Source organism: Martes martes (assembly GCF_963455335.1).
Source record: "Martes martes genome assembly, chromosome: 11".
Taxonomy (NCBI): domain Eukaryota; kingdom Metazoa; phylum Chordata; class Mammalia; order Carnivora; family Mustelidae; genus Martes; species Martes martes.
In genome coordinates this window covers 94,271,379-94,294,170 of record NC_137899.1, presented here as the reverse complement: position 1 = coordinate 94,294,170, position 22,792 = coordinate 94,271,379, and the positions used below count along the sequence as shown (strand labels likewise).

The window sequence follows — 22,792 nt, the reverse complement described above, 5'->3', positions numbered from 1 at the left end:
GATGCACAGCCAGAGAAACTCAGTCAAGGCACATTTTATGGCATAATGTTTTAAATTACTCTTACTTGTGTGATTTGAAATAGGATGGCCTAGTCTTTGCTGTTGGACAACTCAGGGCTACCCATTTCACTTTTTTTTTTTTTTTTTTAAGATTTATTTTATTTATTTGAGAGAAGGCATGGGTGGGGAAGGGGTAGAGGAAGAGCAAGAATCCTCAAGCAGACTCCCCACTGAGCATGGAGCCCCACATGGGGCTTGATCCCGGGACCTGAGATCATGACCTGAGCTGAAAGCAAGAGGCAGACACTCAACTGATACTCAGCTGGCTGAGCCCCCCAGGTGCCCCCATTTCACTTTTGATGGATACTTCTGATTTTTAATTGGATTGACGTTCTTGCATATCTTCTGGATAACACATGAAATTCCATGTAGGGACATTTGTTCTGGATGATGTCAAGCTTTCCATGCTCCAAAGCCCTATTCCAGCTCATCCGTCATTGAAAATAAAGAAGCCTGCTAAGGATATTAGTGGTCCCCCTCAGAGTGTTAACTTTAGATCCTGTCCCAACAAGAAGTCCTCTAATAGGAAACCTTTCTCATGGCTTAGCATGGATGTGGGATCTCTGCCCATAGATGCAGGCAGTGAAGATCTTACAGGAGGAGAAAGATCAGGAAGGAACTAGATCTGTTTGAGTTGACTTCTGTGTTTTGTAGCTGACTCATCAGTAAGTGTCTTCAGTGTAAAAGTTTATGACTGGGTGTTATCTTTTATCCCAGGGTGTGATCTCTTAGCCCTGAATATATTAAATCTTCTGCAGGTGTCATTAGATCCAAGGAATATAGCTTTCCTTCCCATACTCATGATAGGAAATAGGACTGTCAGCTGGGTTGAAATGTTACTGGTGGCTGTTGGTTCATCTTTTAAAAATCTTTATCTGTTTATAATCTATTTAATCCCTCTCTGTTCTTTAAAGAGATACCCTATTTGGAAAATCAAGATAGGGACACTTAGGAGCGACATGAAAGGAAAACAAAATAAGTGGTCATAAGATATATATATCTGTAACAAATAGGGACCCTTTCTGTACAACACAATTATACCTGTGACTGAACCTAAATAGGCACAAATACTGCATCCTTTTTCGTTGACATAAACTATGGACATTTCAAAATGAGATCTCAAAAGAAAAATTCATCATTTATTTATTTTTCCCCCTCATCCATTTTCTATCCTCCATATTTGCAAAATTCATATTTAAACAGGCTTCAGAATAGTAGCCGAAACTAATGCCTCCTGGATGTGCTTGGAATTCCTGCTTTGTGTCAATCAGTAAATATTTTGTGAGCATCCCCTATGTAATCAACTTCAGGTTGATCTGTGGGGAATAGGAAATTCTGAATTATTAAGTATTATTCGTGTCTTTAAGGAACTTAAAGTCTAGTTGGAGTAACAAAGCGCCCATAGGAAGCAGCTGTGAATAAAGTGTTATGCCAGCCTCCATGCCCAAATACCATTTCTTTACTGAGCTGGCTGCAAAACAATTACCTGGGGAGCTTGTTAAAAATAAAGATCCTTGGGACGCCTGGGTGGCTCAGTTGGTTAAGCGGCTGCCTTCGGCTCAGGTCATGATCCCGGCGTCCTGGGATCGAGTCCCACATCGGGCTCCTTGCTCCGCGGGGAGCCTGCTTCTCCCTCTCCCTCTGCCTCTGCCTGCCACTCTGTCTGCCTGTGCTCGCTCGCTCTCTCTCTAACAAATAAATAAATTAAAAAAAATAAATTTAAAAAAAAAATAAAGATCCTTGGGCCCCACCCATTAACTTTTCTCTGTAGATCTCAGGTGGGGCTCAAGAATGTGTTTTTCTTTTTAAAAATAAGCAATGCACAGCACAAAAGATATAGACGGTTATATGGCAAAAAGCAGTTCTCCCTCTCCATCGTGCATCCATTCCCAGTTTCTGCCCAGAGGCAGCCGCCGTCACCTTTTCCCGCATGTTGTTTCGGACTGAGCATGCGCTTACAGACGCTGCGCGGTGTGGTTGGTTAGAGTTGGGGGCATGTTACACGGACTGTTCTGCACCTGGTTTTTGTTGCTTTCCCGCGTTATCTTCGAGATCTTTCTCTAGCTCTTCCTCCAGAGCTTTGAAAGGCGGCCTCCCAGCAGCGCGTAAAAGCTCTACAGGGGATTCTGGGGCACAGCCGGGTTTGGGAGCCACAGAGAGAGAGTCTGAGTGTTAAAGGAGTTTGGAAAAAGTTTTCTTGAAATGTTAATACTTGAAAGTCTTACATTCCACAGTAAGGAACTAGACTCAGCAAACATTTCATGTACTTTTAGATTTAGGTTGCTTTAGAATACATTTTTGCATAATGTTTCTTACTTGTTATGGTTATGAGGTAAAATTTATGTCAAAAATACATGAAGGCAGTAGTGTATGTACTGATACACACACTGATAACATACTTTTAAATTCTTTCTTTCATTAACTTAAGATCATTGCCAAGCAAACCATTATGAAATTGCTACTGTTTATCCTTTATCGACATGGCAAGTTTTTTCTCCCCCAAGGTAATTTACAGGATTCTTAAATTGTCACATACTCATTTTGGGATGGCATTTGTTTGCCATTTCACTGGTAAAGAAAGAAGTACAGTCTATCTCCATGAAATAGCATTTCCACTGGGCATCGTTTGTCTTCCCTTAGTCTCTGCAGATGCACCTCGTACATAGCTAGACAGGCAGGAAGTAGGTTGCTTTCTTGAGTATTAGCTTAAGAGGTTGAATGGCTGGTGGAATAACCACAGGATGGTGAAAGGTAAATATGTTTGGGTCTTCGGGTATTCAGAAATTTAAAGTACCTTTCCTTTCTTTAGAACATTCTAATAGAAATTATTACCTTCGGGACACCTGGGTGGCTCAGTCCATTAAGCATCTGCCTTTGGCTCAGGTCATCATCCCAGGGTCCTGGAATTGAATCCTGCATCGGGCTCCCTGCTAAGTGGGGAGCCTGCTTCCCCCTCTGCTTGCCACTCCCCTGCTTGTGCTCACTCTCTCTGACAAATAAATAAAATCTTAAAAAAAAAAAAAGAAATTATTATCCTCATGAGAGAACGGTTTGTTTATGCTTATTGGTAAAAATCCATTTAAATCATTTACATTGTCTGCTCTGTACTTAGATGTCACACAGTGACGAGCAGAAAGAACGTGTTTTCTGCACTCAAGAAGCAAACAGTGTAATGTATCCTCATTTAAAATGTATTTGTGTGTATATTTCACAAATTTACCTTGGAACAAGTTTTGCTAGAAGCTTGTTACAGAAAGTTTGGATTTTAAGTGGTGTTTTTAAGTTTGCGTTTTGTACCAGTGAGCTCACCTATTGGTTCTTCAACCCCCTTATTTTTCTCTCCTGTTCTTTCTTCAATTCCTTAGTAACATACATGCTCCTAGTCAGCTAGTCAGAGAGAAGTCTGGAAGCCCTGGAGCAGTTGGAAGTGTCAGCTAGCTGTTTGAAGCAGAAAAAGTGTCTGATTTTTCGAGATTATTATGAACTGAAAGAATTTGGTTCAGAGTATGTGTTTCATTCCAAACCCTCACTAAGCATGGTTAAGCACGTAATATACCAATAAATGGCTTTAATGTGTCAAAAATAATATGTTCACAAAAGCTGAAATATGCCATGCTCAACTTAAAAGAAAAGTCCTTAATTTTATGAAAATAGTTTTTTATGTCAGCAAGAAAATAACAGAAGTTGGGCTTTTTCAGAAACTCAGAGTTAATCAGTAATCACCAGTTGATTTTCATATGTACAAATTATAAAAATTCATAGTAAAGGAAAAATTCACTTTAGCTGATATCTGGTAATAAAGTATCACAGGGTTAACACACTGCGTGAAACGTAATTTAAAAGTGGAAATGCCTGTTGACATCCTCGTATTCTTAGTGGGAACTTCAGTCCATTAAGTCAATGCTGGTTAGCAAACCAAGGTTTCTGGACCAGCGAAACTATTGTTCGACAGTTTCATTCGAAGCGTCTTATGTATATTAACTTAATTTTATTATTATCTCTTTAAGGGAGACAAATACCATTATCTCCATCTTTATAAATAAGACAACAACGGGCAGAGTGAGTTGCCCAGAGTCACACAGCTAAGGGGTGGAGTAGCCAGGATTCCAGCGTAGGCCAGCCTGACTCCAGACAACTCAGCCATCAGAACTAATAAAAATTTGAAAACAAATATCTTTCTCTTCTCCCCTTTAAGAATGGCCCTTTGATCTGAAGTGTGTTCTGAAGAGCCATCCTGAAGGCAACTGTTCAGCCAAGTTTCCTGCTTAGGCTCAGATTTCGTGAATAAGCCCAGAGCTCTGTGAGCTATGACTGCTATCGGATAGAAACGTCCTAATAGTAGTGGCTCCCAAGTTAGTACTTAAAATACGTACTATGGCATTGCTTACTATTTGCTAAGCCCTGTGCCTTACATCTTAACACACATCGTTCTGTTTAATTCTAGGGGAACTCGTGCTCAAAGAGTTGAAGAAACTTGCTCAGAGTCAAAACTACCAGAGTTCAAAATCAAACCAAGTCTTTCTGATTCCAAAATCTGTGCATCTCACTGGAGCTAGTTGGCACTTGTTTATTAAGTGTGGCTAGGAACTAGGCTGGGTGGGTCTTGCCCGGTTTGTAGCTGTCCCAAGAGCCAGACTGACCCCAGAATTAGAATATAAAAGGAAATACAGAGCAGGTTATAAACCCATCCTCTGTGCTCCTGGAGGTAATTCACCTCAAAGGCCACTTCCCAGCCTCTTTGATGGGGTTCGTGTGGGACTTTAGAGGTTGCAGTTGGTAGTTCGGTGGTTTGGGTAAGAAGGTAGACTTTGGATACCTAGGTAAAAACTTTGTAAGGATGGAAAATTTTAAATGAATGAATTTCATTACTACATCCTTCTATCATCCAAGGGTGGATAAGAAATCTACTAATATTTGGGTTGAAGGATCTTTCCCTTTTTACCACTCATTTGTTGCCTTTAGTTCCTATACCAAATTCTTAAAAAAAAATTTAAGCTGAATGGACTTTAAAAATAAAAGTTGCTGTAGCTTTACCACAATGTATTGGTTTTCAAATAGGTTTTCTGCACAGTTATCAGTAGAAATTTACTGGGAACAGGGTGTCGTGGGCAGGCTGTATTTGGTACTGAGAGAAGTCATGAGCTCAGTTCAGGAAATAGAGTATATATAACTCAGTATCAATATGTAGAAATGTGTATCAGTAAAATGTCAAAGTACTTTCTGTGGGCGATCCAGTGAGGAATTTGGAATTTGAGTTGGGTTTGAAGACTAGGTAGTGTGGATTGCTAGGTGAAAAATGGGAAGAGAATTTGAAGCCAGAGGAATATCTAATGAAGTCCACAGGACAGTGAGATCTTAAAGAATTTGGCCACCCACTCTGTCAACAACAAGAGTAGAGAAAATAAATAAATGGGAGCATTATCCAAGAGGAAAAAAGAGAATGTTTGGCAGATCCTACGGAATTCTGGTTAGTCATTAATTCAATTCTGTTCTTGTCAGGTGTCCAAAAAGAAAAAAGAAAGAAAGAAAGAAAAAGGCCAGCTAAGCAACAATTTCAGAAGATTAAGACAATAGCAAGTGCTAAAGTTGTCACTGTCCCACTCACCATTTGGCAGTGGGGTTGTTCTTCTATAGATGGAAGCTATTCAGCAAAGGTCAGATTGTCACCACTATAGAAAACCACCCCCAACACACACACATTAACACACACACTGGTCTAATAAACATTGAACATTTTGCTGTTAGGAAAAAGTAGGGCGATTTGTATATGAAGGCAAGTTTTATAAGAGAAATAAGTGGAGTGAGAGAGACTAAAGGGTTGAGGGTGATTCTTACAAATTTTGCTTTCAGAATTCTATATGTTGTGTGTTCTACTCTGTTTGCTTTTAACATACCTATTAAAGCCAAAGTGATTCTAGAATTCTTTTAATGTAGGGTGAGGTTAAGGGGTGGGATGAGTTATCCCTCCCTCTGGGAGAGAAACTGAAATGTATGTAGTAATTCCCTTTGGTGCTCTTCAAAGATCTGAAATAAACTTCTTGGTTTAGGAACACTTAATTTTTATGTTTAATTTGATTTTTTTAAATTGCATATTATATTAATTTAAGGTGTTTTTAATATTTACTAATTTATTAATTTACTATTATAAAAATTAGTACATGTATCAAGTTTACTATTAAATTCTGAAACTTTAAACGTTTCAATGTTTATAATTGTCGAAACCTGAAGACATCACTAACATTATAGTATAAGAGATTATATTGTTGTGGGAATGGCAGATGAAGAGTAGAGGCTGGAGAGAGGAACCAGGGACCTTTGAGAATTATTATTAGCTAAATTTTGCCCAAAGTGTCCTGAATTAATTTGATTGTTCCTATCCTCCCTTTTTCCCCCTAAGCCTTGTGGAAATCACCCTTATTTATGTATCTTAGATATGAATAGCTGAGTTTATGTTCTAACATTGTTTTCTTACTTAATTTGGTATAGCTGTCACTTTTTAGGAATGAGACATGTGGCCATAGTCAAGGTATGATGAGAGAAATCTGAGTTTCTGGAAGTATCAAGATGGCTTCTGTAGCTTTGAGTTTCTGTTCTGGTTGAAGTGCAGCCCCTACTACTGACATCTAATGAACCTCACTTTATAGAGAGGGTTGGTTTGGAACTCTCGCTGGATACAGGGTAGCCCTCACACATCTCACTTTCTCCTCCTGAACTTTTCCATCGTAGCCTGCTGTTACTGCACTTAAACCTTATCAGTGTTAAAGAATACACTACCTCAGATATTTCAGATTCTGAACATCCCACTATTTGAGCATAATCTCTGCCCCTTACGGATCACTTGTCCAAGGCCTCCACCGAGTCAGGGATAGGGATGCACTGAGATACCGCAGACCATTTCACCGTTTTCTCACTACCTTCTTCTGTCTTCATGCCCTTTCCGTCCAGCAGCTCAGATCGCAGGGTCCATCATTATATTAACTTCTCTGTAAGTATCCTCAACTCTCTTTCTGGTCTTTGTCCACAAAACCCCAACTCTGGACAGACCCAGCCTCCTCCCTTGGGCCTGTGTTGAACATGGCTGAAAAAAAGGTCACATTTTTATGTGCAGAAGTGGATTCACTTGGAATTTATGGTCACAGACCTCAGGTGGACTCTGAGTCCTGCCTGGCAGTGTTACTGTGTTTCTTGGTCTTTCATTCTTCAGATCAATGATCTTATACTTTCTTTCCTAGCTCCTCACACCTCACACCTTTCTTTTCTCACACTTACCACATTCAGCTCATGTTCTCGCACCAGGTTAGCTGAGAAAACGGAAACCAGAGGCAAGAGTGTGATGTCCAGTTCATTAATTTTTTCCTTTGTTCCTGTGTGTTTGAGGTTGGATGCTAATTCAAAGCCATAGAGATTTACTCCTCCACTTTATTTTAAGAGTTTTACAGTTTTGGTTCTTACTTAGTTCTTAGGTATGTGATCTATTTGAGTTAATTTTTGTGTATGTGTATGGTGGGAGTCCCAGTGCTGTCTTTTGCATGTGTGTTTGTCTCAGGGCTATTTGTCAAAAAGACCGTTCTTTCCGCATTGAATGGTCTTGGCATTGTCGTGGGAAATCAATTGATCCTAAATGTGAGGGTTTATTTCTGGGTTCTCAATTCTGTTGCATTCTGTATATCTCTTCTTATGCTAGTACCACACAATCTCGATTACTGTAGTTGTGTACACAAGTTTTGAAATTTGGAAGCTTGGATCTCCTAGCTAATGATTATTAACCTTTTCTTTGGGTTGTAGAAACCCTTTTGGGTGTAAGAAACTGTGGGCCCAGGACATGGTACATAAATGTGTAGAGAATTTTGCCTAGGGTTTATTTTATTGGATTGGAAATTGATAGCCTTTCAGTTTAAAAAAAAAAAAAAAAAAAAGGAAAGAAAGAAAGCTTTTTAGGGCACCTGGGTGGCTCAGTCGGTTAAGCGTCTGCTTTTGGCTCAGGTCATAATCTCGGCTCAGGTCCTAATCTCGGAATCTCGGGATGGTGCCGGGGTCAGACTCCCTGTGGTGGGGAGTCTGCTTCTCCCTCTTCTTCTGCCTCTCTTCCTCTCTCTCTCTCATTCAGTCTGTCTCAGATAAATAAAATCTTTTAAAAATTTTGTGAAAAAATCTTTTTAAGCAGTATATTCACCTTTTACTTTCTATGGAAATAAATGAAATAAATTTAAATGGGACAAATAAAGCCAGTTTCAGTTCTACTCAAAAGTGAATTGTGTTTACTGGATTCAGTTACACGGATTGAATGTTTGAGTGGCAATTTCATGTTATTTTTGACGGCTGGTTTTGACTTTTTAGTCTTGATTGCAGTGAGCTCTACTCAGATTTTCAAAGTCCATGTGGTAGCAGATGTTTGGGATGGAGTTCACACATGAAAGTAGGTTTGTTTTGGGATATCCAGATACCTCTAAGATTTTTTTTTTTTTGGATATTTTGTTATAGTTGTTCGATTGCTACATTTATTTTAATTAAAGCTTTTGTTTGCTTAAAATGACACAAAAACAAGTCTAAACCTAAATCCTCAGTTTTATGAATAATTACAAAACATAATAACCACCCAGGACCCCAAGACACACCTTTCCAGAGTGCAACTTCCTAGAGGAAACCATGATCCTACTATTGTGATTTCTCTCTTTCTTGCTCACCTTTTTAGTTTAATCTCTAAGTGCTCTAGTACAGCTTTGCCTGATTTTGAACTTCATGAGTAGAATACACGGTATGTATTCTCTCTCTCTCTCTCTTTAACACACAGATTATTCACTTATAGAATTTGTTCATATATTGCATGGGGCTATAGTTCTTTCACTTTTGTATCTGTATATGCTATAACTTTGAGAATATACTACAATTCATTCATTTTACTATTGACTATTACAAATAATGATTCTATAACCATTTCTGTTTCATTAGGTATCCTGGTGCACGTGTGTGTGAGATTCTCTAAGATATATTTACCTAGAGAGAAATTGCTTGGTCAGAGAATACAGTTCTTTAGTTTTGTTGCAGATTTGTTTTCCAGAATGGCTGTACTAGATTTACTCCAGCCTGCAGTGTATGAAAAGTTTCCACTGCTCCACATCGTCTTCAACATTTGGTGCCATCAGACTTTCTAGTATTAGCCAGTCTGGTGGGTGTATTGAAGTATTATATTAGAATTTTAATTTGTATTTCCCTCAGTTGTTAATGAGGTTGCACACCTCACCATGTGTATGTTAGCCACTTGGATTTTCTTTTATGATGTGCCTCTTCAAATCTTTGGCCATTTTTTCTATTGGGTTCTTTTTTTTTTTCTTATTATTTGTAAGAATTTATTATATTCTAGATATAGTTCCTTTGGTGGTGATCTGTACTATAATGTCTTCTTCCATTCTGCTTTATCCTTTCATTCTTTATTTTAATGAACAGAAGTTATTTTGGTATGATTAAAATTACTGGGGGTTTTTCCCCCCTTATGGACAGGCCATTTTATATTCTGAGTAAGATAGCCCTTCCAGCACAAAAGTCATAAGGATATTTTCATATTATCTTTTTTTTTTTCTTTTTTCTTTTTTTAAGTAGGCTCCACACCCAGCTCAGAGTCCAACTCTGGGTTCGAACTCGTAACTGTGAGATCCAGATGTGAGCTGAGACAGAGTCAGATGTTCAACTGACTGAGCCAACCAGACACTGCTAGTTTCATATTCTCTTATCACAGCCTTTTTAGTTTTTCTTTCTTGTGTTGATTAGGTTTCTGATCTACTTTGCAATGAATTTTAATGTTGGGAATTAGGTGCCTAATTTCATTTTTTCCTTCATACAGATGGATAAAAGTCTCAGACCCTTATGTTGACAAATCTGTCCTTGCTGCCTGCTCTGCCGTGGCTTCAGTGTAACACATAAGTGTCCGCATGGGCGTGAGACTGTTTCTGAGCTCGTGCCTCTTTTCCACAGTACCTTAATTCCTGTAACTTACTTTTTTTTTTTTTTTTAAAGATCTTATTTATTTATTTGACAGAGATCACAAGTAGGCAGAGAGGCAGGCAGAGAGGCAGGCAGAGAGGCAGAGGGGGAAGCAGGCTCCCGGCTGAGCAGAGAGCCCGATGCGGGGCTCGATCCCAGGACCCTGAGATCATGACCTGAGCTGAAGGCAGAGGCTTTAACCCACTGAGCCACCCAGGTGCCCCAACTCCTATAACTTTCAGATAAATCCTGATACCTGGTAGAGTAATGTAGGAATGCCTTACGTATTATTGGCTCTTTGTATTTCCATATCAGTTTTAGAATCAGCTTATCAGGTTCCATAGATTTTGATTGGGGTTAAATTGAATCTGTGAATCACTTTGCAGAGAATTAATATTTTTGCATTATTGAACTTCAAATCCATGATTATGATGTATATCTTCAGTCATTTATATCTTCTTTAAGATCATTTAATAATGTTTTAAATTTTCCTTGAAGAGGTCTTGCCTAGTTTTTGTTCACTTCCAGTGTACTCGGCATTTTTAAAAGATTTTATTTATTTATTTATTTATTGAGCGCCAGTCCAGGGAAGGGCAGGGTGGGGGTGGAAAGGGAGGGTCTCAAGCAGACTCTGCACTGAGCACAGAGCCTGATGTGGGGCTTGTTCTCACGACCCTGAGACCATGACATGAGCCGAAATCAAGAGTTGGATGCTTTACTGACTGAGCTACCCAGGAACCCCTTGACAATTTTTATCCAGGTATACATGGTGTTGTATTTCATTGTTTAGCTTTATATTGTTTATATAGGGAAGTGTGATTTTTATGTGCTGATACTATATGTAGCAAACTTTTTATTGATTATCATTTATATATAGATCCTTTTGAGCTTTCTGCAGAGTAGGAATAATAATTGCAAATGACTGCTTTTTTTTTTTCTTTTCTAGTTCCTATACCTTTTAATTCTTTTTCTTATTTTACTACACCAGCTTATGTTCAATAGAACTGGTAACATCAGACATTCTTCTTTTGTTCTTAATCTCAGAGAGACCAGTTTCATGTCATCTGCAGGATTTTTTGGAAGCACCCTTTAATGGATTATGGAAGTGCCCTAGTCTTTATTTTTTTAATTTATTTTTTATTTTTTATTAATTATTTTTATTAACATCTAATGTATTATTTGCCTCAGGAGCACAAGTCTGTGAATCAGCAGGCTTCCTAGTCTTATTTTTCTAAGAGGTTTTGTTTGCCTTTTAATCATAAGTAAATGTTGAATTTTGTCAAGTACTTGTCCTGTATCTTTTTAAATGGCCACACGACTTTTTCTTTTAATCTGCCAATGTAGCAAATTTCACTGATTAAAATTTTTAGAGTTAAAACCACCTTGGATTCCTGAGATAGACCAAACTTGGTATTTGCATTTTTGCTCATAAATAAGAATGGCTTGTAATTTTCCTTTCTTACATAATCCTTTGTAAGTTTTAGTATCAGGCTGTGCTGCCCTAAAATGAGTTGGGGAGTAAGTCTTTTTTTTCTATTCTCTGGTGCAAGTTTTATATAGTATTGGAATTACTTCTTGGGTATATTTGGAACTGGGATATTTGTGTGTGTTGGGAGGACAATTTTAAAAATTACAAAGTAACAATCACAGGAGTATTCAGATACTCTAGTTCTTTGTGATTCAGGTTTGCCTATCTTATCTATATTTTCTAGTCACTTAGCATAAGATTGTTCATAATACTCTTTTACCTTTAATGTCTATAGAATCTATAGTTGTGTACCTCTTTTCGTTCCCAGTATTGGTTATTCCTGTCTTATCTCTTCAGTTCGCCAGAGAGGTTTGCCAACTTTATGTTTTCAAACAATTTTTGGCGTTTGGTGCTCTGTTGCATGGTTCGTTTTCTGTGTCATCAGTTCTGCTTTTTTATTCCTTCTGTGTTTTTAAGGTTTATTTTGCTATTCTTTTTCACTTCTTCAGGTAGCTGCTTATTAGCTTATTGATTTCAGCTTTTTCCCCCAATATGTGTGTTTAAAGCTGTGCATTTCTGTTTGTAAGTTCTGCATCCACAAGTTTTGTTATGCAGCATTTTTATTAGTGTTCATTTCTAGATAATTTTCCGTGTTTCATTACAATTTATCTGTTGACTCATGGGTTATTTAGCAGCTTGTTTCTTAATTTTAAGTACATGAAGATTCCATTTAACTTGTTTGTCATTAATTTCTGTCTTAATTGAACTGTGGCTAGAGTGTTCTAGATTTCAGATCGTCAGTATTTGACCATGGCTCAGTGTGCGGTCGCTTGTTATGAATGGTTGATGTATGCTGGAAAGAATGTGTGTTCTGTAGATGTCGGGTGTATTATCCCATAAATATCCATTAGGTCATGTTTTTTATTTTTATTTATTTTTATTATTTATTTATTTAAGATTTTATTTATTTATTCGACAGACAGAGATCACAAGTAGGCAGAGAGGCAAGCAGAGAGAGAGGAGGAAGCAGGCTCCCTGCTGAGCAGAGAGCCCCATGCAGGGCTCGATCCCAGGACCCTGGGATCATGACCTGAGCTGAAGGCAGAGGCTTTAACCTACTGAGCCACCCAGGCATCCCATATTTTTTATTATTATTGTTATTTTTAAGGTTTATTTGTGTGAGACAGAGTGGGAGAAAGAGCGCATGTGAGTTAGGGGAGGGGCAGAGGGTGAACATCTTCAAGCAGACTCTTCCCTGAGTGTGGAGCTCAGTGCTGAGGTCTGGAGCCCAACGCGGGGGCCAATACCATGACCCATGAGATCGTGACCTGAACTGAAACCAGCATTCGGACGCTCAACAAACAGCCACCCATGTGTTCCTAGGCCATGTTTTTTAATCCTGAAATTCAAATCTTATATATTTCATAGATTTTTGTTTTACCTGCTTTATTCTGTCAGATACCGAGAGAGTTGTCAAAATGTCCCACTACGGTCCTTCCTGATACATCCTCCTGGGAAATGAAATTTTTGAACCGTATATGTCTATCTCATATTTTTTACTTTAGATTTTCTGTTGCTTAATCTTAACATACCTGTACTTTTAAAAAAAATTACTATATAATTACTACTTCTAAATACTATTTTTTAAAAAATTACCCATCCTATTATTTACAGTCTTTCTGGTTCCTTGTTTTATGTGTGTCTCCTATAACCAGTGAATTGTAGTGTTTAAGTCCAGCCGGGTAATCTGTGTCTTTTAACTGGAACAGGTTAATCAGTTTGCATATGATATAATTACGGTACTTATATATTTGAATTTATACTTTTATTTTAGTCTCTTTTTCTCCCCTCCTTTTTTTGAATTAATTTTTTTTTAAAGATCTTATTTATTTGTCAAAGAGATAGAGTACACACAAGCAGGCAGAGAGGCAGGCAGAGAGAGAGGAGGAAGCAGGCTCCCTGCTGAACAAGGATCCCGATGCGGGACTTGATCCCAGGACCCCAGGATCGTGACCTGAGCCGAAGGCAGCGGCTTAACCAACTGAGCCACCCAGGCGTCCTTTAAATTGTCCCCACACTGGTAATAGTATGGAAATTACATTTTCTATTTCCCTTTTTTCAGTTGTCTCCTGGGAGAGTCTAGGAGGCATTCTCACTACTGAAGTCCAGTGTTAATCATCACCTTTCGGATGGAACCCCGTAACTCCATTTGTTTTCTTCTAACTCAGGTGCTGCAGTTGTCATGTGTTTTAGTTCTTTGTATATTTTTAAATCTCACATGACATTGTTTTAAGTAGGGAATATCCATGTAAATTTACCCATATATTTATTATTACCTTTTTAAGCTTTTTATTTTTTTCTTGCATCAGACCTCTCTGTGATCATCTTCCTTTGGCCAGCAATATGTCCTTTGTATTTCCTTTACTGTGGGTTAGCTGGAGGTGAACTCTCAGTTTTTGGTTGACTACGAATACTTCTCCCCTCTCCTCCTTGAAACATATTTTAACTGAGTACTGAATGCTATGTTAATAGAATGCTAGGATGGGGGATGGGGTGGGAAGGAAGGGAGAGAAAAGAGATCATGAGAGCTCTCTGGTGTCTCCTCTTCTTCTTTTCTTTAATTTAGAATTTATTATCTGTTTGAGGGACAGCATGAGTGAGAGGGGCAGAGAGAATCTCAAGCAGACTCCATGCTGAGCATGGAGCCTAATGTGGGGCTCCCCTGGAGGCTTGATGTGGGACTCTTCTCAGGGCTTGATCTCATGACCCCAAGGTCACCACCCTGAGATCATGACCTGAGCCAAAACCAAGAGTTGGATGCTTACCTGACCGTAACACCCAGGTGCCTCTTCTAAGAACACTAATCCTGTTTTATCAAGGCCGTACCTTTATGACCTCATTCAGTCTTAATTACTTCCATAGGGCCCTATCTCCAAATACACTGATGGGATTACAGCTTCAACATGTGAATTAGGGGGAATACAAACAATGAGTCCACGCTACGTGGTATTTACATAATGGTTGAGGGTCTTATGGCTTCTGATTACTTCTGATGTCTCTACTATTGATCATAGTGAATCACTTTCCATGTATTTGGGCATATTCTCCCCGATAATTATTTAGCAAGTATATAGGGAGGAGAATAAAATTTATCTTTGCATATGTTTCTGTATTCTACAGAATTTGTTGGTGAGGTTGTTGTACACTTCCCAGCTAAATTCTAACCATCTGCTGTAGTTAAGTAAAGATTTTCAGCTTATTTACATATTGACTCTATTTTTCTTTATCTAGCTGTGTTGGTGTAGAAGAACATCATGCTGTTGACATTGACCTTTATCACTGTCCCAACTGTGCCGTTCTACATGGCTCCTCCTTGAGTAAGTACTAGAAACTTAAATAAAAACCGAAGTTTAAAATTTAATGTGTACATGACAGTATTTTAATAATACTTTGACTAGTTATGTTACACCCACCAAGAACTATAGGGAATATTTTTCTGAAGATACTGAGAATACAATTTCTTTTTTTTTTAATAAATTTTTTAAAAAATATTTTTATTTATTTATTTGACAGAGAGAGAGATCACAAGTAGGCAGAGAGGCAGGCAGAGAGAGAGGGGGAAGCAGGCTCCCGACTGAGCAGAGAGCCCGATGTGGGGCTCGATCCCAGAACCCTGAGATCATGACCTGAGCTGAAGGCAAAGGTTTTAACCCACTGAGCCACCCAGGTGCCCCATGAGAATACAATTTCTGTCTGAATTGCTGAATAACATTTAATAAATCAAGAAGATAAAGTGAAAAAAAATACTGTCATTCTTTTTTTCCCTTTAAAGATTTATTTATTTTAGAGAGAGAGAAAAAATGAGTGTGTGTGAGTGAGGGGCGGACAGAAGGAGAGGAAGAGGGAGAGAATCTCAAGCAGACTCCCTGCTGAGCGTGGAGCCTGACATGGAGCTTGATCCCACGACCCCAAGATCACCCTGAGCCGAAATCAGGAGTTAGACGTTTAACTGCTTAACCGGCAAAGCCACCCAGGTGTCCCCAAAATACTGTCATTCTTTTTTTTTTTTTTTTTTTTTTTTTTTTTTTTAAAGATTTTATTTATTTATTTGACAGAGAGAGATCACAAGTAGGCAGAGAGGCAGGCAGAGAGAGAGAGAGGGAAGCAGGCTCCCTGCTGAGCAGAGAGCCTGATGTGGGACTCGATCCCAGGACCCTGAGATCATGACCCGAGCCGAAGGCAGCGGCTTAACCCACTGAGCCACCCAGGTGCCCCATGAGAATACAATTTCTGTCTGAATTGCTGAATAACATTTAATAAATCAAGAAGATAAAGTGAAAAAAAAATACTGTCATTCTTTTTTTCCCTTTAAAGATTTATTTATTTTAGAGAGAGAGAAAAAATGAGTGTGTGTGAGTGAGGGGCGGACAGAAGGAGAGGAAGAGGGAGAGAATCTCAAGCAGACTCCCTGCTGAGCGTGGAGCCTGACATGGAGCTTGATCCCACGACCCCAAGATCACCCTGAGCCGAAATCAGGAGTTAGACGTTTAACTGCTTAACCGGCAAAGCCACCCAGGTGTCCCCAAAATACTGTCATTCTTAATTGCAAGGGCAAAACCCCCAAACTTAAGGGCATGTATTCAATGCTTTCAATTTGGGAAGTGTGGAAAAGTAAAGTTTTCTGATTCTGGAAACTGATTTCAAATGTTTTTTTCTCTTTATAAATTGAGAAAAAAATCTTTCAGTAGTAATTGGGACAGTGTACAGGATAAGACTTTAATGCACACACGTACATTATGTTTTGGGTAGATTTGGATATCAAAATGCTGAAATGTTATCCTGTTTTCTGATTTTGGTCTTCAGTTTGAGTGTGGCGTAGAGTCCTGCCCAACCTGAGACAACACCCCTGACCCAGTCCCATTCTGAGGAAGGCAGAGGCCTGAGCAAGTGTCTGCCTACACTTTCCTGCCTGAGTTAAATATCGTTTTATGTGTGATATTGGTACACCCCAGAGAGCACATGAACTTCCTAGCCCATGCTCTTGATTTCAGCTCAGAGGTGATCTTGGGGTCGTGGGACCAAGTCCCATGTCAGGCTCCATGTGTGGGGGGGGTCTGCTTGAGATTCTCTCCCCCTCCTCCTGTCCCTGCCCCCACTCACACACACTTGCTTTTTCTCACACTCTCTCTCTAAAATAAATGAATCTTTAAAGGGAAAAAAAAGATGACAGTATTTTTTTTCATTTTATCTGTTAGAATTAATAATTTACCTAGTATCTTTGTAAGAGGTTTAGAAATTCAGGCTGTAAGAATACATCAAAATATTACATTAAATTTCATAAAATATTAAAATACACCTTATCCATTTTATTACACAGTATAAAATTTGAGGTTAGCAAATTGGTAGAATTTTTTGTGTAACTGGCCAGTTTATTGTCATAAATGTTTTTAAAGCTTCTTATTTTGTGCAGCAGTGAAGTATGTGGTATATGATTTGGAATGATTATTGACTAAACATAATTCTTGGAGGAAATAAATAGTACTGGGTTGTTACCTCAAGAAAGGAAACAGAACTAAAAATTATAACACTTTTAGTTTAGAATGTATATAATTTCCAAATGAAATAATTTGAATTTAATTTCAATGAAATATTAAGTGGGTTACAATGAGACGGAACAGTGTTGTGTTTAAAACGCTATGATGCGTGATGCATTCTGTTTTCTGTTTTTCCTATATGATTTAATTTTTTAAAAAGCTTGTCATGCTCACTAAATTGATTTCATAATCCATAATGGATCATGACCTGCACTTTGAATAATGATGCTTCAGAGAGAAGCTGGACTGTTGCGTGGCCCTTCGTATACTTCTCATGCTTGAATCACATAAGATCAGGAATTGGTTATCTTCTGGGCAAAAGTCCAGCACTAAATACCCACAGGGAAAATGTCCAAGATCCAGTAATTTGTTCTATGTTAATTTAAGGCTCACCTTCCCTCCCTCTCACCCTACACCCTTAACTTGGGTCGTTCCTTTTGGCCCCTTTCCCTCTGCTGTTAAGCCTCTCTCGTTTGCCCCAGACTTACATATCTCAGTGTTTCTCAGGCACATAGAGTCTAAACTCAAAATTTTCTCTCCCTGTGATGGCTACTAGAATATTCCTCCCTTTAAGAAATTCAGTCAGCTTCTTGGCAGTGGCTGATTTTATGTGTTAAGCATGTTGGCTTAACAGGACAGTTGTAGCATCTCTGTCAACATTGTGCAGATCTGCTCATTTAAAAGGAAAGAGAAGTAATTGGCAGCTTATTGGATGTCCTAGGAACTATGCTAAGAAGTGCTTGACTTGTGTTATTTCCTTTGATATTTGTGACATGTTGAGGTGAGAAAAATGATTGAACTAGCTCTTTCATGTAGTTATTTGGCAGAGTTGGAGTTTGAGCCGATAGCTGTCCAATCCCAGATCTATTCTAATTCTAATCTGTTCTGCCAAAATGAAAATTAAAACAATACAATACTGTAGTTTACTTATCAAATGGGTAACTTTGTCTTTTTTTTAACTTAAACTCAAATTTAAATTAAATTTTATTTTTTAATGATGTATGTATGTATTTGAGAGAGAGAGCAAGCACGTGCAAGTGAGGGGAAGGGGCTGAGGGAGAGGGAGACAAGCAGACCTTCCTGCTGAGCGGGGAGCCTAATGCAGGGCTTAATCCCAAGACCCCTGGATCATGACCTGAGCTGAAATAAAGAATCAGATGCTCAACCAACTAAGCCACCCAGACACCCCTCTTTTTTTTTTTTTTTTTTTTTTAATGGTGATGCTCACTGTTGACCCAGGGCTCCGAAATAGGCTGCTTGTGTATACCGGTAAGAATGTGAGTTACCTACCACTTTTTTGGAGGCAGTTTTGCAATATGTAGCAAATATCTTAAAAATATTGAGTCTTCTAGCATTTCTAGGAATTTCTCCTGAGGAATTAATGAGGGAAACAGATTTATGTATATGAATATTAATCTCAATTTTGTTTGAAGAAAGATTCAGAATGAGCTAAGTGCTTAGGAGTAAAAAAAAAAAAGGATTAGAAAGTGATGCATCTATATCTATGTCTTAAAATTCTAGGCTGCTTCTAAATTGCTTTTGAATATTTAATAAGGAGAAAAATGCTCATGATAGAATAAGAAAGGTAAGCAGAATGAACATCATGATCCCAGTTGAAAATAAAATGGGGTTATGTATCCATATATATGTAGAACAGAAGCCTGGAATGAAACACCCTTGAATTTTACAAGGGATTTTAAATGAGAGAAAAATAACACACGAAGGATGCCTTAATGGCATTTTCTAGGAAGGTTGCTTTATGATACTGTTTTTCTCATGAGACTTTTAAAAAAATGGGATTTACTGTTTTCTATATTGAGGGTTTGACTGCCATGAATTACTTGAGAATCTTGTTTTAAACCCTCAGAAATGAATAAGCCCAATTTCCTCCCTTATTGGTTATTTAGTGTGACTTCTCCTTATTGAGATGAGGATCCAGTATTAATTTATTATGATCTTTTAGGGTGAAGGTTTGGAATAACTTAGACTCATAGAGTTCCCCTGGCTCCATGTTTTATTAGGAAAACATTGAAACATACGGGAGAGGTTGAAAGAATTTTGTCGGGAGTACTTCCAACCTCACCATGTAGGCTCTACTATTAATATTTTATATTACTTGCTTCACTACACAGTCTCGTATCTATCCATTTTATTTTATTTTTTTTTTATACATTCTAAGCTAGTTGTAGACTTTAGTACATTTCCTAGAATCATGAAGTTTTTAGGCTTAAGAGTGATTTTCTTTTTTCTTTTTAAGGATTTTATTTATTTGTCAGAGAGGGAGAGAGGGAGAGAGGAGAGAGCACAAGCAGGGGGAGTGGCAGAGGGAGAGGCAGGCTTCCTGCCGAGCAAGGAGACCGACCAGAACTCGATCCCAGGACCTTGGGATCATGACCTGAGCTGAAGGCAGTGACTTAACCAATTGAGCCACCCCGTGCCCTGTAAGAGTGCTTTTCAAACTTAAAAAAAGGATATAAAACTTAGACATCTTACATTGCTAGCACACGAAAGGGCTGTAGGTGGTGTTGCCCTGGTCGAAAGCAGAATGAGGCCCACAGTTTCTGTCTTGGCCTCTTCCCCGTCTTCCCCTTTACTAAGGGATTCATCAAGATGGTTTGAAATACAGCACTGCAAGAAAAAAAAAAAAACAAAGAAGAGAGAGAAACACAGCACTCCTCCCTTCATTCCATTTGAGGAAAGTGGATCCAATCTTGTCACATGACTTGCCCACAGTTGCAGAATAAGTTACGGCTGAACTGGGAGTCCAGTCCAAGCCTCCTGATTTTGATTGCCGGGACTCTTCAAGACCATAGTCGCCCAGAGCTGTAGAATCACAGGGTCTGAGCATTAGGACTAATCGTAAAGTTACTTGTTCGGTCATTCCTCTTCCTTTAACTGTGCTGCAGCCACCTGCTCTTCTTTTGTGGCAGTGTAAGCGTGCTTATTTTGGGACCAGATCTTGACATAAAAGAAAAGGGAACTGTTGCTGTTAAAAGAGATTTCTGATGTGGGATCCATGACTTGGATGATCAATAAAAATCATACTATCACTTCATGGTCTTGTGAAAGTCATGATTTAAAGTAATTGTTTTATTTTATTGTATGTGTCAGTGTGGATATTATAATGGGCTCCATCTGCTAATTTGCATTTGTCGATTTAAATTTTTTTTGAAATAAAGTGTAGACTTTTAAAAAAAATTTTTGTGCTCTCTTCAAAATTTTATTTAAATTCTAGTTAGTTAACATAGATTTAGCATAGACTTTTTAAAATCCACAGTTACCTATAATTGTGGCATTACGCAAAGTAAAATTTATACTCTTCAGCTTGGAAATGCATTCAAAAGGGAGTGTTTTTTATTGTACTTATAATTGCTGTTTCTTATCATATAGAATATACCTTTTAGAAAGCACATGGTATCACTAGTTATCACAACTGTTTTCTTTTTTAAAACTTCTAAAAACCCAGTGAAAAAGCGGAGGAATTGGCACAGGCACGACTACACAGAAATTGATGATGGCACCAAACCAGTGCAAGCTGGGACTAGGACTTTTGTGAAGGAGTTACGTTCTCGAGTCTTCCCAAGGTATGGAAACTTGTTCTTGCCAAAGAAAACTTGAGACTGTTATCTCACACAGTGGCATTATCTAAAGTAATGTTTTCAGACTTCAGCTTGTAACCCATTCTCAGCGTTTTACTTTTTTTTTTTTAATAAAATAGAAAATATTGGCGCATTTATATAAGTAATGAGTAAATAAGCAAGGTTTCATGGAACTATCGTGGTACCTATGTGTACTGGGGCACCTTGTACAAATACATGAACTGCTGATCTCCGTCCAGAAAATTTGAAATACACTGATCTAAGGCAGTTGTTCCTGGTACCGGGTTCCTCATGACGGGAAGCTGCTGCTTCTCCTCCCCTTCTACCTCACCTGTTCTGATTGTCAAACTCTGTGTTTTTCTTGTGTTGTTTTCTTATCTCTCTACCTTAGGTCTGTCAGGGGTACACGTAACCATTGCTCAGCCTCTCTGGTGGCAGCAGGACTGGGCTTTTTGATTTTTAAAAGATAATGGAAAGTGTTTGACTTATCCGTGGCTCAGAGAGCGTCAAAAGTATTGCACAGCATTTAATCATGCTAATTTAAATCATTTCCCGCTCACTGCCTGGCATCTATTTAAAGTGATAATGCTTAATAGCCTTTTACACGAGATCATATCCAGGCTTGTTAAGGAGGGAAAGCGCAATTTAAATTTAAATCTCAACATCACGTGCAGCCTATTACAGAATTATTTCAGGTCCTGTAACTGTAAAACCCGTGCTATTTCTTCACAGTCTTTAACATTCTTGTCTATCCCTCTCCCTCCTTTAATCCTTAAACAGAAACGTGTAATTGATACGCACCCAGTGTTGGCTCCCTCAGGTCTGCTGAGCTCTCCACAGTGGTTTCCACATGACTTTTGTGATAGTGAAGGCCTTCGTCTCAAATACTCTCTCTTACCAGTTTCAAAGTGGTTGGACGAATGTTTGTTTTCCTTGATTGGTTTGGAGCTAGGGCCAGAGTTTTCAGCCTGGGTCTATGAATAGGCTTCCGAGAGGCTTGTGAGTTTCTTGAAGCTGTGTAGATACTTTAGTGTCAATATATGAATGTGCATTTTTCAGGAACAGGAGCCAAAGCTTTTACTCTTTTCAAATAGGCTTGTGACCCAAAAGAACAGTGTTAAAAATCCTGGCCTAGTGATGCCTGTGGCTTCTGTGCCAAAGTGGTAACAAGTAAGAGCCAGTTACAGAGATGGTCACAAATGTCTAAACGATGATTACCATTAATTAAAGGTTTTTGGTTTTATTTTAACTCCATAAACCTTCACATCATTTAAAACCATATAGAGAGTGATGGTAGTTAATTAAATTACACATACTTGATGTGATTAACACAGAAGTGTATAAAATAAAGTGCATGGGTTATCTTACCTCCCTCTCCCCCATTTTAAAACTTAGTGTCGGCCTTTTGAGACGTTTTCCTACATAAATAATTACATGTAAAATATTTATGTCTATATATATGTGTATATATACACGCATCTAATTTTTAAAAAATAAAATGGAGTTATATTTTGCATATGAAATACCTATTTCATCGGTATTTTCCCCCCATTTACAAAACTTTACCTCCCTCCTTGACTGCGGTGTAGTACGTAGTCGGGTATACTCACCGTAATCCACTTCACCATCCCTCCCTGATATATGTTTAGGTTGTCTCCAGTTTTTGTCCCTTGAAAATAACGGTATGCATGTATTTTTAAACACTTGAACTTATATGTTTTTGATCGACAGGGGAAGTAAAACACCAAACACTGAAGATCAGAAAGTACAAGTGACTGGAAATTATCCCTCAGATTGGAGTTGAAGGAAGTGTTTGATTCTCAGAGGTTGGGGGAGGAGGGAAATGTTAGATGCTTGTGGGGAAACGGAAAGGCAGCACGGAACCCAGTGAGTCAGATGAAGGAGATCTAAGTCCTTCAAATATAAGACTATCCAGAAAAAGTCTGTCTCATTTTAGGGAGCTTCAGACTGCCCTTTTCTTATTGAGAGGGTGGACAGATTAGAACCCAGTAATTCAGGGAACCCGTATCTCTTGTCTTTTCCTTGATTCCCGGGCTGCAGGTGACGTGAAGACAGTTAAAGTCGGATTATGT

General features: G+C 38.5%; 1 protein-coding gene across 1 annotated transcript in view; it reads left to right on the top strand.

Moving 5' to 3' along the window:
- The window catches only part of KDM7A (lysine demethylase 7A), a 78,960-nt gene that overhangs the window by 22,968 nt on the left and 33,200 nt on the right, over positions 1-22,792 (top strand). Inside the window, exons 2-3 of the mRNA XM_080818016.1 lie at positions 14,798-14,883; positions 20,567-20,684. Of these exons, the coding sequence (XP_080674142.1) occupies positions 14,798-14,883; positions 20,567-20,684 (204 nt within the window). The remainder of the gene's footprint in view (positions 1-14,797; positions 14,884-20,566; positions 20,685-22,792) is intronic.